General features: G+C 48.5%; 2 protein-coding genes across 2 annotated transcripts in view; both read right to left on the bottom strand.

Annotated features, from left to right (window-relative positions):
• The window catches only part of arhgap5 (Rho GTPase activating protein 5), a 42,031-nt gene extending 41,764 nt beyond the window's left edge, over positions 1-267 (bottom strand). Inside the window, exon 1 of the mRNA XM_042071610.1 lies at positions 190-267. The gene's annotated coding sequence lies outside the window, so the exon portion shown is untranslated. The remainder of the gene's footprint in view (positions 1-189) is intronic.
• Positions 268-5,039: 4,772 nt separating this feature from the next.
• nubpl (nucleotide binding protein-like) lies at positions 5,040-16,494 on the bottom strand. Its single transcript, XM_042071611.1, has 11 exons — positions 16,358-16,494; positions 15,908-16,052; positions 15,730-15,764; positions 15,545-15,635; positions 15,369-15,408; positions 15,181-15,271; positions 14,635-14,728; positions 7,370-7,455; positions 6,869-6,989; positions 5,977-6,059; positions 5,040-5,616 (listed from the first exon to the last, which is right to left on the bottom strand). Exons 1-11 carry the CDS (start codon positions 16,490-16,492, stop codon positions 5,554-5,556), a joined length of 984 nt encoding a protein of 327 aa, XP_041927545.1. The 5' UTR covers positions 16,493-16,494; the 3' UTR covers positions 5,040-5,553.
• Between the last annotated feature and the right edge of the window lie 5 nt (positions 16,495-16,499).

Here is a 16,499-nt window from a genome sequence, read left to right as displayed (position 1 = left end):
TGTTGGTGCCGTCTGTGTTTATGAAAATAAGCTGCCTCTTATCAGTTCATATCTTACAGTGTTTTGACCTCATTCTTTCTGCAGTGTCTTATCCCGTCTGGCATCATATTTGCATTTTCATCATCCATGAGAGGCAAAAAAGAATCAATGAAAAACAGATCACTGCATTTACACTTGACCTTCACTTACCCATGGCAGCTATGCAGTAAAGTGAACAGTCTGTTTATCTGATCAAAGCACAATTATTCGCTATTCCACTGGTGAGCTCAGGGTGTCTCAATTAAGATGGGGCAGATTATATCCATTGCCGCTGACACTGGAAAATGTAACCTTGAGATGTTCGATGTCAAGTGGACACTCGCAGCAGTTTTGGGGGAAGGCAGAGAACTAACACATTTTCAGATTTGTAAACGGTGCTCAGTGTGCTTCCCACCAGGCTTGCCAGCACTTGTTCTACCAGCTCTTTTCTATTGCAGGACCTGGGGCTCCTATGCAAATAACTGTTCCGTCGAGGGGGCGGAAAAGCATTTAAGCACCCCGCGTTATCTGCTTCAGCAGCGAGACTATCACTTTTGCTTTTATCTGTTCAGCCCACTTACCCTATGCCTTCCCTAGTGAAAATAGAACAGCACGACTCCCAGCCAGACACACCAGGAGTAGGGCCTTCTGATGAACCTAAGGCAGGTACTTTCACAGAAGTCAGCCGTGAATACTTGGAAGGAGAAACACACTCTTAAATAAGCAATGAGAGGCTATAGAGAGAAAATGGTGATGTGAAGCCTTGTGAAACGCAGAAGCAAATATTTTCAGAGTGCAAAGCTTCAGTACTGCTTGCAATTACTTGTGTGACTGCACAAGTAGAGACAGGCAAGGCAGTGTAAGCAAACACTGACAAATGAAACAATTAGCTACTTTCTCAGTGGGCGTCATGCAATATAGAGCCACGTCCTCAAGCATAGAGCCTCATATAAGGAATGGAAAAGTATATGTTGTAATCAATGTAGTGTTTATTTTTTTCAGAGCCTGTGCATTCAGAAGAGGGTGAGTATAGGTGGTATACTCATCCATTGTTTCAAGGCAACTAAGTGACCATGGATCACTATAGCAACACAAGCTTTATTTTTTAATTGAACCCTGAGGCGACTATCATGTGTACACCCACTCAGCTTCAGAGCTCAGTCACTCCTCAGATACCCTGCAGGCTAGATTGTTAGCAGAAGGAAGTGTGTTTGGGTCCATCTGTGTTGGGTAATATACAAATTTGTCTGTGTGTATGCATTTTTTTAGTCTGGGTGTGTGAGTGTGTGCGTGTGAGATTGATGCCTCACCCGCGTACAGCGTCAGCGGGCACAGCGGTAGCTGACATCAAAAGCACAGCAGCAGGTCCCACCTTTACTTTGTCCTGTCTGTCTGCCCTCTTTTCTGTCTGTCTGCAACTCCTGCAATATACCCTTTTCCAAATCTCCTGGCTCCTCTTCTCCTTTACCGTCATGAATTATTCATTCTCCCCAGCTCCCAAATCTCCCCCAGAAACACTTCAGACTTGGGCCCTGTGAACATATATGCCGGGAAGTTCCTCTTGCGCCCCACCGGTGTCCTGTTCCTTTTGAGCCAGGCGTCGCTGCCGGCAGACAGACAGATGAGCCTAATCATCTCTGAAAAATAATAGACAGGCGCGCGGAACCCGAAGGCTAGCTTTTTTCTAAAGGGTCCATTCATTTGTGTTTTAATTACACCTAATGCACGTCTCAGGTGGCTGGCACTGTCATCTCTGCTTCCATCCCCTCTCTCTTAGAGAAAAATGCTGGGTGGTTTCAGAGCCCCCCTAGAAAACACACACACACACTCAAAGACATGGAACAGGAAGGAGCAATGACTGCAGCTGAGGGGGTCTCACTCACAGCTTTGCCCCCCCCCCCCCATCCTCCCCACCTTCAATCCCACACCCTACCCCCTCGCTGAGTGCAGAGGAGAGGAGGCAAGGGGAGCAGAGCATAGCGGACTGCATACATGCCCTCCCAGTGACGCAGCGCAATTGGAACCAGCTGCTGCTATTTACCCCGTGCAGGACCGCAGCTGCATTGGCATGGCAACCAGTCTATGCTCCGGCCCTGACGGGTGGAACGGGGTGGCGGGGGTCAAGGGGGTCTGGGGTGAGGGGCGGTATGTTTGGGGATGGGGTAAGGACGGGCATCAGAGAACTCTGTCACCTCTCTCCCGTCTGGGACCATAACTGCGCTGCTCATGTGCAGGAGACAAGACAGCTCCACCAGAGCCCATTTGAGAGGTTCACAGACTCAAAGGTGGATGTTTCTTTGAGACCCTCACGGGGGGAGGACATGAACTTAAGTGGAAGGATTTTTCTCACTTGACTTTCAGAGAGTGAAAGTGTGTCTGTTCTTTTTTCCCCCTCTCTCTCCCGCTCCCTAATTTTGGAATGCAGGATGTGGCTTTTATAACAATGGAGGGTTATATTTCATTTGGGCCAGGCTGACAGAAGTAAAGTGGATGACTGGAATGAAACAGAGTCTAATTCAAGTGTATCCTTGAGTCCAAATGACAAGTATAGACTTTTTAATTCATTTATTTGAAACATGCATGGAAAGCCAATTCAGTTATTCACTGCCCTTTCATATGTATTTTAAAACACGCAGACAGCATAACTACAAGTTCTTTGACTCAAGACTCCAGATAAGAGGCTTCACTTAGCATAATTTGATCAATAATAAATGCTATTCTGCTGTATTATATATGTGAAGATCACCACTTTGGATAAGTTACCAGAGTGAAAGTCTCTCTAATATGAGGACTGAAGCCTTACTGGAGAAGATGTAGCTTTAAAATATTTAAAAACATACTACTGGTGGAAAGAGAGAGAATTTTTTAATCCAAGGCAGAGTTGTGTAAAAAATGCCCAAATGTTCCATTACTTATGAAAGAAATGTGGAATTACCTCTGTGTGTGAATGTATTTTCTTGGGAGCTCAGGTGACATTGAAAGTAGACACACCTCTTTCTCTCTCACTCTTTCCCTCTCCAGGCACTATCTTCGCTTGATTTAATTATTGATCTTTCACAGCTTGAGGAAGTGGAGGTCTCTCCATGTCTATCCCCGGCAGCATGGGTTGCTTTTGGAACATGAAAGAACTGCAGCCTTGACGTCACTTCTGAGTTACCGATAAGTCCCCACCCAAACACCTGAGCACTTTTTTTATCTTAATGCTATTGCAGTGGGAATGTCCCAAACCTTCCCAGAAAAGAACTAGTCATCTCGCCGAAACACCCCTGTTATGACTCCATACAAGACAGAGGCACTCAGGAGTGGTAATCCGACACATACACACACCCTTTATCTCTTGCTATCTCTCTTTCTCTCTCTCTCTCACACACACACACACTTGCTTTGTTTTTTCCCCCCACAGAAACTTTTGGCTGTCTTGGTCACTGAGCACATGGCTGAGCGGTAATTATCCAAGCCGAGTCATCTGTCTGGCTCCCCTTTGGGCTTTCCTGCACCTTGACTGTGGCCTCGGCGTTGCTGTAGTGGCTTGGCGGAGATGCATTGCTTACAGCAAAACAGCTTTCTATGCTGCATCTCATTGAATCTTACGTTATTATCTCTCATTTGGTGACATTGGTGATAGCACAACTCGGTGCCAAGGCTGCTCTGTCACAAGGGAATAGGTGAGACGACAGGGAGGAGTTGGAAAGAGCAGAAGAAAGAAAAGGTGAGAAAAAGAGGGGAAAATTGTGAAGTAGTGGCTGAGAAAACAATGTGAGATGAAAAAGGAGAGACTGGGCAACTGAGAGTGAGAAAGAGACAATAGCACAGCCAAGTCTGTGAGAGTTTCATCGGGCCAGAAGAACAGAAAATGCAAAAGGTGGGCCTGCTCCAAAGAGCACACAGCAGCGCCAGGGCTGGCCATCGAAATAAACACATCACTCGCCACCTCTGGATCAGGCACAATACGCAAAATACGTTTTTATAAAAGATTTACACAGCGTCTTAATCTCTTTTATTGCATTTGCCAAAACTGTGAGGGGGACTTTCAGTAATACAATGAATTGCATAATAGCTGCAAAGTTCATGCTCCAATGGGACCAATATGGTCTCAGAATCTGCAGCCAGGGGTAGAGGAGAACAAGTTACCCTCCTCAAATGCACACACACACACATACACCTCTCTTTGTGTAAACATGACTGTCCAGCAAATGTGGGGGTTTTGCGGTAAGAAAAATTATGGCTGCTTCAGCTGACTTAAGGGAACCATGAAAATATGCAGGATGTGGAGCCGTTTGTCACTTGAACCTTATCCCGCCCGGGAAAATAAATATCAGCCCCCGGGCCAGTCAGTATGTCTGGCTGCCAATAGAGGGCCGCCTGGTGGCCGTGACGTGTAAAAACAGTTACTGGCCACTAGCTTCAAATAGGCCTACTCTCAGTAAAACTGCTGGCACTAGCCCCTGCCTTTTTCAACAGGCAAAAACTCTCCAATAATAAGCTTTAGGGCATGCCTCATTAAAACACTGCCATAACTCACTCTTAAAGCACTGCTAACACCTCATCAACTCTCAAGGTCATTTACACATGATAAAATGCAAACACCTCAGTGTGTCTATCTACCGTGTCTGATGGTGTGGAACTGATGCAGGTAATGCAAAAAAGGAACAAGGAAGTGATGCTGAGAAGGGACTACGTGCGCACACAGAGTGAACTGCAGTGGCTGAATAGTGATGATGTCAACTGTTTGGAATTGGTGGTGGATTAAAGTCTTGTAAAACTACGTCAAGACTTCTCGAGAAGGCCAGTAGTACAGAATGGCCAAAGCTGTCAGATTAGATGGAGAAAATGTGTTGTTACCCTACAATACTGAATACATTCTTTGGAATGTCAACTGATAACATACAAATAACAGGATTAAGTAGATGCTATGGATAACAGATTGGACAATTCAGATAATTAATTGAAAAGAGAAGCAGCCAGTATAGCGGAAACAGCAGACATTACAGTAAATGAAATGATGAACACAGCAGAGAATATTTCTGCGTCATTTTTCTTTTTAATTTCACAATCACTCAGCAACTTTTTGCCTGTACAGGCTTCCCAGTGTGCAACATTTTTTTTTTGCAACACACAGGAGAAATCATTGTGCGTATTGGATTTCCGCATTCAACAGCGCAGGCACATAAATCCACAGACTTGTGTGCATTCCACCAAACAGACCGACAGATATGGCCAGGGCCCCGAGCACTACGGGAAACCCACATGACTGTGGTTTCTGCTTCCCTGTCTCCTCAGTACCACCCAAAATATGACCTGGACACTGTGAGGCTAGGGATAATGTTGATCATGTCAATGAATACTAGACGACTTTAAGTCAAAGTAGTGTATTTTCAGCTTACTATAAGCTTTTTAAGATTGTACTAGTGGAGAGTTCTGGCTATTGTAGACATCAGACAACAGGAGGATGTTCTGCATAAGAGTGGTGTCCACTGATGTGTAAGACCTCTTGTGTGGTGATGACCAGAATACTGGTCATAGCACGGCTGTCTGTCAGCTGGAAGAGTCCTCCAGTCGCCGTACAACTGCGGCTGCTACTTTTTTGTAAGATTCAGCCTGGAAAGACAAAAGGAGAAGAGGGTAGATCCAAATAATATAAACAATGGTAAAGATGGTAGATCCATCAAACACATTTTGTACAACTCAATGTACAGAGTTCATCTTTGATACAGATTTAAAAGAATGTAACGGGGACAGTGAGTGAGGCTAGTGACATGCAAGTAAATGCTGTTTGAAACGTAGCAGTGGGCTGAAGCTGCCTCATTTCCATTGAAATGTGATGCTGACTGACACGTAAGAGACTGTAACAGAGCTGATCAGAGAGATGCTGGGGATTGGTGAGCCTGTGTGTGTGTGTGTGTGTGTGTATGGGAGTGTGATTAAAGAGAACCGTGATGACCGGTGAACACTGCATACCTCGGGACTGTCTGGGGACGACACCACCACTGGCTGGCCTCTGTCAGACGTCTCTCTGATGTTCAGGTGTAGCGGGATGTCCCCTGGGATGGTAGGAACAGGTAAGGCAGATATTAGATCAGTCATCAGCATCCCTGAAGGCACTGGAGGAGCTTTTGATTCAATTATTCACAGATCAGATGCGCAGGCGCTGTGCTCTGAGCTTTTCACTGTCACTTTATATCATTTTATATCACTTTTATAACAATTCATATATTACAATATTATATGCTAAACATTGAACGTTCACATTTTAATACATTTTTGATAATGTTATAGATCAGTAAAAGCTATATAAAAACTATTTTTCTTTTGGTTGGTCCTATATAGCCCTAGTCCTAATATGGATATCATTCTGCCATTACTTGAGTGAACCTCATCATTTTAACTAAAATGTCTGCTGTCCAGCCTATGGGGTCTGAAGTATTCACAATAACCATTTCTTGTAAAAGGTCTAGACAGGGGCAAGAAATCTGTTTTGGTAAAGAGCTGTAATACATGCACATGTTCCGTTTTAGGCCTTAAATAATGCATGGCATGAAATCCTGCCATGACATCCAGGCATGACTGAAAAATGGATGTCAAGCAGCGCAGTGCAATGCATTGCTATTTCAGTTTGCAAGTCCTCAGGTGAAAAAAATAGACCCTCCAGAAACTCATTATCATTCAGAGAGAGCAGAGGTGCAGAGGAGAGATCCATACACCTGGTGTATCTGAAAACCTGATAAATATAGAAAGTCATTAGCAATGTGTGGGACGGGGACGGGGCAGGGCGGCAGTAATGTAAAGCACTATGCACGGACGCATTCGGAGTGAGCCACTGATTAATGGCGGCAGCGCGGAGAGGTCTCACCAAGGACTTCTACTCCGAGAGTGTGGGCCAGCTCCCTTGCCCCATCTGCTCCAAAGATGTGGGTCTGGTGGTTGCATTTGGGGCACTGGAAGACACTCATGTTCTGCACCAAGCCCAAGACCTACGACACGAAATCAAACGCAAGGGAAAGATTAAATGCAAACCCAGAATGTCACATCACAAGGCATTGGCTTCCATGTCACTTACAGGCTGCTGAAAGAGGAAGTTAAGATCTACAATATGCTTGGATTAGTAAAAGGATATACTCTGCATAGTGAGATGAAACCTATTAAGGATACAACATCAGTTCTCTGCTTTAAATGAACACTCGCTCAGCAGAGTGCTTTTGGCAAGATGTCATTACGTTTATTAAATGACATGAATACTCAAAGCTGAGAGCAGAGAGTGTCTTCTCTTCCTCCTGTTCTGTGTTCCACTGCAACCTCCGTTGGCTGTCTGAGAAGTGCAAAAGAAATGTGATTTCAGAGGGGGTTCGCTCACCGGTACGTTGACCTTGCGGAACATCTCGGCTCCCCTGCGGGCGTCCAGCAGGGCGATGTCCTGCGGTGTGGACACGATCACCGCTCCTGCGGAGGCCAAAGGTTACTCAAGGTCAGAAGACAGAACAGCTTAATGACCGTGATCACCACATTCAGTCTTGATTAATTCTTAATGCTGGACCATTCTATCACATTGCTTAATGTACTAATAGTTTAAAAAATAGTGTCAATGATGACGTCTTTATCAAGACTTGTGATGAAAGACATCATGTTAGAGTAGACTACCTAATCATTAGAGTTCATTAGAAGGCTAGGGCAACACTGTTTGGTTGGATTAAGACTAAAGAGGATTTGAAGAAAGGTAAGCATTGTAAGCCAGAGACTTCATTGTGTCTTACATAACTGACTGCCGAAACAATTTGATTACAAGGCTTACTAAAAATGAGCACCTAGGTCATCTTAGTTAAGGAGTGTTTCACTAAGGTGTGTTTTTTGCTTAACATCAAATTTGGCAAAATTACAAATAACAGCATTTAATGTAAGAAAGCAAGTTGTCATGAGCTCTCTCTCTGCCTGGTAACACGTGCTGAGTGAAGTCTGATGACCTCCACCTGTTCCTGCTCTGCTCTGCCTCACCCTCGTTACCTACCAGCTGCACTGCATTCACCACTCATCATGCCCTCTATATAAAGCCTTGCTTTTCAGTCCACACTTGTCAGATCGTCTGCAACCAGCACCAGTTACCTGCCTGTTTATTGAAAACGCCTCTGACTCTTTGCCTGTGATCCCGGACCCGCTCGACTACTTCTGTGTTCTCCAGCCCCGGTAATCTTGACCTGCCTTCCGTCCCTCTTCTACGAATACCGCCTAGTCCTTGACTGTACTGCTGCCTCGTTTCAATTGCTGTTGTGTGTGTGTTTCCCCCAGGACTTCCCGGATCATCCAGCTCCTGCCTTCGCTGTTCGGCTACTGGGGGAACACACACACGCAGACTCTTGGAACTCCTGTACCCCCCCCGGAACCCCTGAAACCCCCAACCCTTAAATAAACTTTTGAACGTGACGCAATTGTGGTCCTCGTCCTGTTTGGTGTCTGACAGTACGATCTGACCAAACATGGACCCAGCGCACGGTCGAACCAGCATGGAAACCGACGAACCAGAACCACCCACCGCCATGCAACGCCTGGAAGAGACAGAGAGAGAGGTAAACCGCAACACGGCTGACATTGCCTCCCTACTTCAAGCCGGCTTGAGCCAGCGTCAGCAGTTCCAGCAGCAACAGCAACAACTTGCAATGATCATTCAACTTCTCACCAACCTTTCTCCTCTGCCTGCTCCCACCGGCCCAGCCCCAGCCAGCCTGCTCACCGGCCCAGCACCCGAGTCTCCTGCCCAGTCCACTGCTACCGTGGCTGCCGGAGCCCCAGAACCCAGGATCGGCAATCCAGAGCGGTTCAGCGGCGACCCAACCCAGGTACGGGCGTTCCTGACGAGCTGCCGTGTCCAGTTTACCCTGCAACCCAGGACTTTTGCCACTGAAGGGGCGAGGGTCGGTTACGTGATCACTCACCTGACGGGCCGAGCTCGACTCTGGGGAACGGCGGAGTTCGAGCGCCAGACCCCAGCATGTGCAACCTTCAACCTATTCGCAGAGGAGATGCTCAAGGTATTCGATTTGGAATCCACAATAGCCGAGGCATCTCGGATCCTGATGAGTATTCGCCAAGGCAGAAGGACTGTTGCGGATTACTCCATCGACTTTCGAACCGTGGCAAGTCGGAGCTCCTGGAACATGGAAGCATTGGTGGATGCTTTCCTCCACAGCCTGGCGGACTACATAAAGGACGAGCTGGTTTCCCATGATCAACCCCCCACTCTTGATGAAGCCATTGCTCTGGCTGTCCGCATCGACCGCAGGATCCAGGCCCGCCGTCATGAGAGAGGGCGCCAGAGTCCATCCACCAGCACACGGAGTGTCCCAACTGCCCTTCTGTCCGCACCTGCCACACCATCTAGCCAGCCGGACCAGTCTGAACCGATGGAGATCGGCCGCACCTCCCTAACCCCTGCAGAGCGCCAGCGACGCATCACCTCCAACTTGTGCCTGTACTGTGGTGGTGATGGTCATCGAGTCGCCACCTGTCCAGCAAAAGCCGGAGCTCACCAGATGTAGGAGGAATCCGGATGAGCTCAATGAACATTCAGCCCTCCATCAGCCGTAAACCCCTCATCCAAGTCTGTCTTCACCTGTCTGATTCCACCCACACCCTGGCAGCCCTGGTGGACTCTGGCGCAGAAGCAAACATTATTGACACAGGACTTGCTCGTCAGCTGGGCTTGGAAAGCCATCGCTTGTCCACTCCTGTTCCAGCCCGGGCCCTGGACGGTCACGCAATTGGCACAGTTACCAGCATCACAGCCCCCATCTCAATGATGGTGTCAGGAAACCACCGAGAGACCATCCGCTTCCACCTGCTCAGCTCTCCAGGCCAACCCCTAATCCTGGGCTACCCTTGGCTCCGTCTCCACAATCCTCACCTCGATTGGGCCTCCGGAACTGTGAAAGAGTGGGGAAATGCCTGCCACCTGACCTGTTTGCGTGCTGCCTCGCTGCCCCCCGGCTCAGTACCCCCCAGCATTGCCCACGACATTTCTAATGTCCCTGAATGTTACCATGGCCTCCGAGAGGTGTTCAACAAGACCAAAGCCACATCTCTGCCCCCACACCGTCCGTACGACTGTGCCATTGATCTCCTCCCTGGGACTGCTCCACCCAAAGGTCACCTCTACTCACTATCCCCTCCTGAAAGAAAAACTATGGAGGATTACATCAGGGACTCCCTGGCAGCTGGACTCATCCGCCCGTCTTCCTCTCCTGCTGGTGCCGGGTTCTTCTTTGTGGGAAAGAAAGATGGTTCTCTTCGCCCCTGCATTGATTATCGAGGTCTGAATGATGTCACAGTGAAGAACCGGTACCCTCTGCCTTTACTCACCTCTGCTTTTGAATTGCTCCAGGGATCCACTATTTTCACCAAACTGGACCTTAGAAATGCTTACCACCTAGTGCGAGTAAGGGAGGGTGACGAGTGGAAGACAGCATTCAACACCCACACCGGCCATTATGAGTACCTGGTAATGCCATTTGGCCTCACCAACGCCCCAGCGGTATTCCAGGCGCTGGTGAATGATGTGCTGCGGGACATGCTGAATAAATTCGTCTTCGTGTACCTGGACGACATCTTAATTTTCTCCAGAACTCTGTCCGAACACACCCGTCATGTCCAGCTGGTTCTTCGACGGCTCCTGGAGAACTCTCTCTATGTCAAGGCGGAGAAATGCGAGTTCCATGCTCAGACTGTGTCATTCCTGGGATACATCGTCGCTGAAGGCAATATCCAGATGGACCCCGCAAAGGTCTCGGCAGTTACCTCCTGGCCAGTTCCGGGGAATAGGAAGAAGCTGCAGCAATTCCTCGGTTTTGCCAATTTCTACCGGAAATTCATCCGGAACTACAGCTCCGTCGCCGCTCCCCTCACAGCTCTGACCAGCATCAAACACCCCTTTTCCTGGACCCCAGAGGCCAACACAGCCTTTCATACCCTCAAGGCCCGGTTCACCACTGCCCCCATCCTCCAGATGCCGGATTCAGACCGGCAGTTCGTTGTCGAGGTGGATGCCTCAGACGTGGGAGTCGGGGCCATACTCTCTCAACGGGCAGAGGAGGACAACAAGTTGCACCCCTGTGCATTTTTCTCTCGCCGGCTTTCACCTGCAGAGCGCAATTATGATGTTGGAAACCGTGAGCTGTTGGCTGTCAAGCTTGCCCTGGAGGAGTGGCGTCACTGGCTGGAGGGGTCCACAGTTCCGTTCCTGGTCTGGACCGATCACAAAAACCTCGAATACATCCGCAATGCCAAACGTCTTAACCCCAGACAGTCCCGCTGGGCCTTGTTTTTCACCAGATTCAACTTCACCCTGTCATACCGCCCAGGTTCTCGGAACACCAAGCCGGACGCTCTCTCCCGTCAGTTTCATAAGGATGACGCCCCTTCCCAGGAACCTGCATCAATTCTGCCCGATCCCTGCGTCGTAGCTGCCCTGACCTGGGATATCGAGGAGGAAATTCAAGAGGCCCTCCGTGACCATCCCAGTCCCAGTGCATGCCCAGACGGTCGTCTCTTCGTCCCAGATAATTTGAGGTCCCGGGTCATACAGTGGGGACACAACTCCCGCCTTGCCTGCCACCCGGGCTCCGCCCGCACCTGCCATCTCCTTGCCCAGCGCTTTTGGTGGTCGTCTTTGAGAAGGGATGTCCGAGAATTCGTCCGTGCCTGCCCCACTTGCAATCAGAACAAGTCCTCCACTCGGCCCCCCGCTGGTTTACTCCAGCCCTTGCCTGTGCCCACACGACCCTGGTCCCACGTCTCCTTGGACTTTGTAACTGGCCTCCCACCATCAGGTGGGATGACTGTCATTCTCACTGTGGTTGACCGGTTTAGCAAGATGGCACACTTCATTCCCCTCCCTAAACTGCCATCTGCCAGAGAGACTGCCCAGGCTGTTCTTGATCATGTCTTCCGTCTACACGGGCTGCCCAGGGATGTTGTCTCTGACCGAGGCCCGCAATTTACCTCTACATTCTGGAAGGAGTTCTGCCGTCTTCTAGGGGCCACAGTGAGTCTCACCTCTGGGTTCCACCCCCAGTCCAATGGTCAATCCGAGCGGGCAAACCAGGAGCTGGAGAAGGCGCTGCGGTGCATGGTTTCTCGCAAACCCCAGGCTTGGGCACAACAACTGATGTGGATAGAGTATGCTCACAACTCCCTCACCTGCTCTGCCACTGGTATGTCACCTTTCCAGTGTGTGTATGGCTACCAGCCCCCCCTGTTCCCCAGCCAGGAAGGAGATGTGTCCTGCCCGTCTGCCCTCGCCTATGCCCGCCGTTGCCGTCGTACCTGGTCACAAGCTCGTGCCACGCTACTCAAGTCAGCTGTCAGCTATGCCACTGGGGCTAACCGCCGAAGATCGCCGGCACCCGCCTACCGTGTTGGCCAGAAGGTGTGGCTGTCAGCCAAGGATCTCCCACTGCGGTTGGAATCGCGTAAACTGGCACCTCGATTCCTCGGCCCGTTCCCTATCCAGAGGGTCATCAGCCCAACCGCAGTCCGGCTCCAGTTGCCAACCTCCATGAGGGTGCACCCTACTTTCCATGTTTCGAAAGTCAAGCCGACGCATGAAAGCCCGCTGGTCCCCGTGCCGCTTCCTCCTCCTCCTCCTCGCCTCGTTGACGGTGGGCTGGTGTACACCGTTCGACGCCTGCTTCGGTCCAGACGGCGAGGTAGGGGCCTCCAGTATCTCGTCGACTGGGAGGGCTATGGACCTGAGGAGAGAACCTGGGTGCCAGCCAGTCGGATTGTGGACCGGACACTCATCGCCGACTTCCACCGTCTGCATCCTGATCAACCTGCAATCCGTAGGGGCCGCCCCAGAGGGGTCCCTAACCGTCCTGCCCGCCCGGCTTCCTGTCATGTGCCTGACCCTGACCCTGTCTCGGTACCTGTCCCGTCTTCTGTCCACGACCCTCCAGCTCCCTCCGAGGATGAGGATGTTCACTCGGACCGCTCGGAGGAATTCTAGCCCTCCACCGGCTCCCCTCCGCCCTCCCGACGTGGTGTCACTCTTGGGGACTTCTGGGGCCGTCCCTTAGGGGGGGGGTTCTGTCATGAGCTCTCTCTCTGCCTGGTAACACGTGCTGAGTGAAGTCTGATGACCTCCACCTGTTCCTGCTCTGCTCTGCCTCACCCTCGTTACCTACCAGCTGCACTGCATTCACCACTCATCATGCCCTCTATATAAAGCCTTGCTTTTCAGTCCACACTTGTCAGATCGTCTGCAACCAGCACCAGTTACCTGCCTGTTTATTGAAAACGCCTCTGACTCTTTGCCTGTGATCCCGGACCCGCTCGACTACTTCTGTGTTCTCCAGCCCCGGTAATCTTGACCTGCCTTCCGTCCCTCTTCTACGAATACCGCCTAGTCCTTGACTGTACTGCTGCCTCGTTTCAATTGCTGTTGTGTGTGTGTTTCCCCCAGGACTTCCCGGATCATCCAGCTCCTGCCTTCGCTGTTCGGCTACTGGGGGAACACACACACGCAGACTCTTGGAACTCCTGTACCCCCCCCGGAACCCCTGAAACCCCCAACCCTTAAATAAACTTTTGAACGTGACGCAATTGTGGTCCTCGTCCTGTTTGGTGTCTGACACAAGTCTTCAATTACATAAAAATGATTCTCTCCATTTTTATGGAGATACTACAACATATTAATCACAGCCACACAAGTCACACTGAGTAAACAGACTGATAAAGCTAAAGGCTTTCTCCTGTTCTAAATGTGAAGCATCCTACTGCTGGCTATATATACCTTGTAGTGAATTATACTGCAAGGACATGGTTAATGTGGGTCTAAATGGGTATATTTGTTTTGTGTGGGAATAGCCTTTCAAATGACCTGGGTGGGAAGGTTCTGTTACTGTAGTGTTTGGAAATCCCAGTTAATGGCGCGGATGTGCATTCTAAATCTTACAAGGCCTACGCCAGCATCATCTCAGCTCAGGACAGGACAGGACAGGAGCATTCTCTCCGCACATCATTACCTGGCCATTGTGACAACGCTGGAGTAAAATGGGTCCACAGTCCATTTGCTGAGATCTTATCAAGAGGTTGAAAATGGGACACTTTCTAGCGCCACAAAAACAATCTGCTTACACAGCATTTTCACAGGCTTCCCAACCAAGCAAAATAACTGCCAATGACTGGCATCTGGCCAGTGGACCCACATTTTTGCACGTCATCTGAAGTGCATGGAGAATTGCCACTTCTCTCAGTCTACACATGCACAAACCAGACGGCTCTGGCACAAACATTTGCACACTGACACCTCCTGGCCATAACATGTCATTGCAGGTGGTATTACAACGCTCCAAAAACTAAACAGCCTCGTTGTAAAGTTCAAATATAAAGGAAGGATTATTATGTCCATTACATTACATTTAGCAGACACTTCTTGACCAAAGTGACTTACATAGGTCAGCTATATTACAAGGGATCACATTGTCCCCAGAGCAACTTGGGGTTAAGTGCCTTGCTCAAGGGCACAACGGTGGAAGCCGGGAATTGAACCGACAAGTTTCAGGCTACTGCACACTAGCCCAGCTCCTTAACCACTACACTACCACCGCCCCATTGGATTAGACTGATACTCACCTGCAATGGGGATGTTCTGTGTTATGGAAAGCTGGACATCTCCAGTTCCAGGAGGCATGTCAACCACCAAGTAATCCAGACGTCCCCAGTCAACCTATTCAGATACAAACAAACAGGAGAGGCTTTAAAGGAGAAATCCTGCCATTTTTCACATAGATCTCCATTTCCCAAGGTCAACGAGTACTGTTGGTTTAATAGGAGACAAAACCATTGTATAGTGAACTGAAAATGATCAAAACTGTAATACATTTTGGGGAATTTGCATTTTATATTGCTTCATGATGAGCCCATAGGTACCAGGATTAGATGCTGTTAAATTGACAGATGCCACCAATTTAATTTAATACAGGCATTTTACAGATAAGGAAGACACCGATCCTGGGTTTTGACAACAGTCCTATTCATCACCATAGAGTGCCTACCTGTCTTTTCCTCTAGTGCTCTGAGGATAAAATGCCAAGGCTACCGCTGCCGTAAAAAAAACTTTTTGTCTGTGGCAGATTATGATAGACTACATGACTGATCACATTCTTCACCATCGCTCACCTGTCTGAGTAATTTCTCAATGGCTGACATAACCATTAGGCCTCTCCACACAATGGGCGCCACGTCCTCCACAAGAAAGCCCATTGACATGCTGAGGTAGGACAGAGACATGGCAGGATGTCAGGAGGACCCAAAACACGGTAAAGGAGGCCTTATCCATCAACTGGTCTTACGTCTTACAAACTTACCAAGGAACTCCAAAATTTACAAGAGGTCTCATAAGATTATCTGAAAACATAAAAGGGGAAAATAATATTGCAATAGTCTATATACAAATTACATTGGTAGCTATCAATTGGCAACCCATCTCTGTCGATATAACAGAAAATGGCTACCGGTATATATAAAAGAGAGAGAAACCTACTGTCTGTCAGTTCTGGATTCCCCTTCAAATTCATCAGTTTAGGAACTGAAGGGCCATACACATCTGCATCCAAAAGACCCACAGATACATTCTGGAATTGACAAGACAAGTCAAACAGCTCTTGGTACATTAGAAGATTGAAAATACACTTAATATTACAGGGTTAACAATAGATTGTTTGTTACCGGATCATTGGCTATGAGTCCAAGTGCCAGATTCACTGAAAAGTACACAAAACAAAACGTAAAAGAACAGGGCCTAGGGGCTTAGTCTGATCATATCGTGTGCTTAACACATGAGAAAATGGGGGGTGGAAATTGGACCAATACATCTAAATGTGTGCAATTATAGGAGATGATTTACCAGCTGTAGTAGACTTCCCCACGCCTCCCTTTCCTGATGCAACCACGATGACCCTCTTCACCCCTGCAATGGGTTTCTGTTTGGGCAGCCCCCTCGCCATGTGCTGCCTCTGTTTCTCCTGCAACCTGTCATTTGCACCTGATGTCTACGATCCCAAACATCACCAACATACATAAACAGGTGTATAAAGTCACTATTCATGTGAATAAATGTAAAATATCACCGTCCACTAAGCTTAATAACAGTGCTGACATGATATGACATGCTTTCCTATGCACTACCGTTTAGTAACACTGTAGATCCATAACCGCAATTCGATATGATTAAGCCAGTGGTAGTAGTGAAAGTTACCACCACGCTGTTTGTTTGTTTTGACAGCCCATGAAAGGAAGGAAGGCTAACACTAAAACTACCTAGCTAGCTAGTTAGAACGAGATGACAGCATCTTACCTTGAAACGTATCAAATGTTTACAGTAAACTGGTGGAAGCTGGACACGTCCTAACGTACATGCAACACGCGAATCGATACTCTGAGGAATATATTTCAATATATGCATAAATTTACAACATTTAAAGTGTGCCATGTTTTTG

The sequence above is a fragment of the Alosa sapidissima genome, chromosome 19 (assembly GCF_018492685.1).
Source record: "Alosa sapidissima isolate fAloSap1 chromosome 19, fAloSap1.pri, whole genome shotgun sequence".
NCBI lineage: Eukaryota > Metazoa > Chordata > Actinopteri > Clupeiformes > Clupeidae > Alosa > Alosa sapidissima.
The sequence above is the reverse complement of the archived record's forward strand: the minus strand, read 5'-3'. Positions and strand labels throughout refer to the sequence as shown.

Coding starts and splice junctions, on each gene's coding strand:
- nubpl (XM_042071611.1), bottom strand. CDS start 16,492: ATGGCACACTTTAAATGTTGTAAATTTATGCATATATTGAAATATATT. Junction 15,409..15,544: donor GAATCCAGAACTGACAGACA/GTAGGTTTCTCT, acceptor TTATGTTTTCAG/ATAATCTTATGAGACCTCTT. Junction 6,060..6,868: donor TCTCGGAGTAGAAGTCCTTG/GTGAGACCTCTC, acceptor CTACCATCCCAG/GGGACATCCCGCTACACCTG.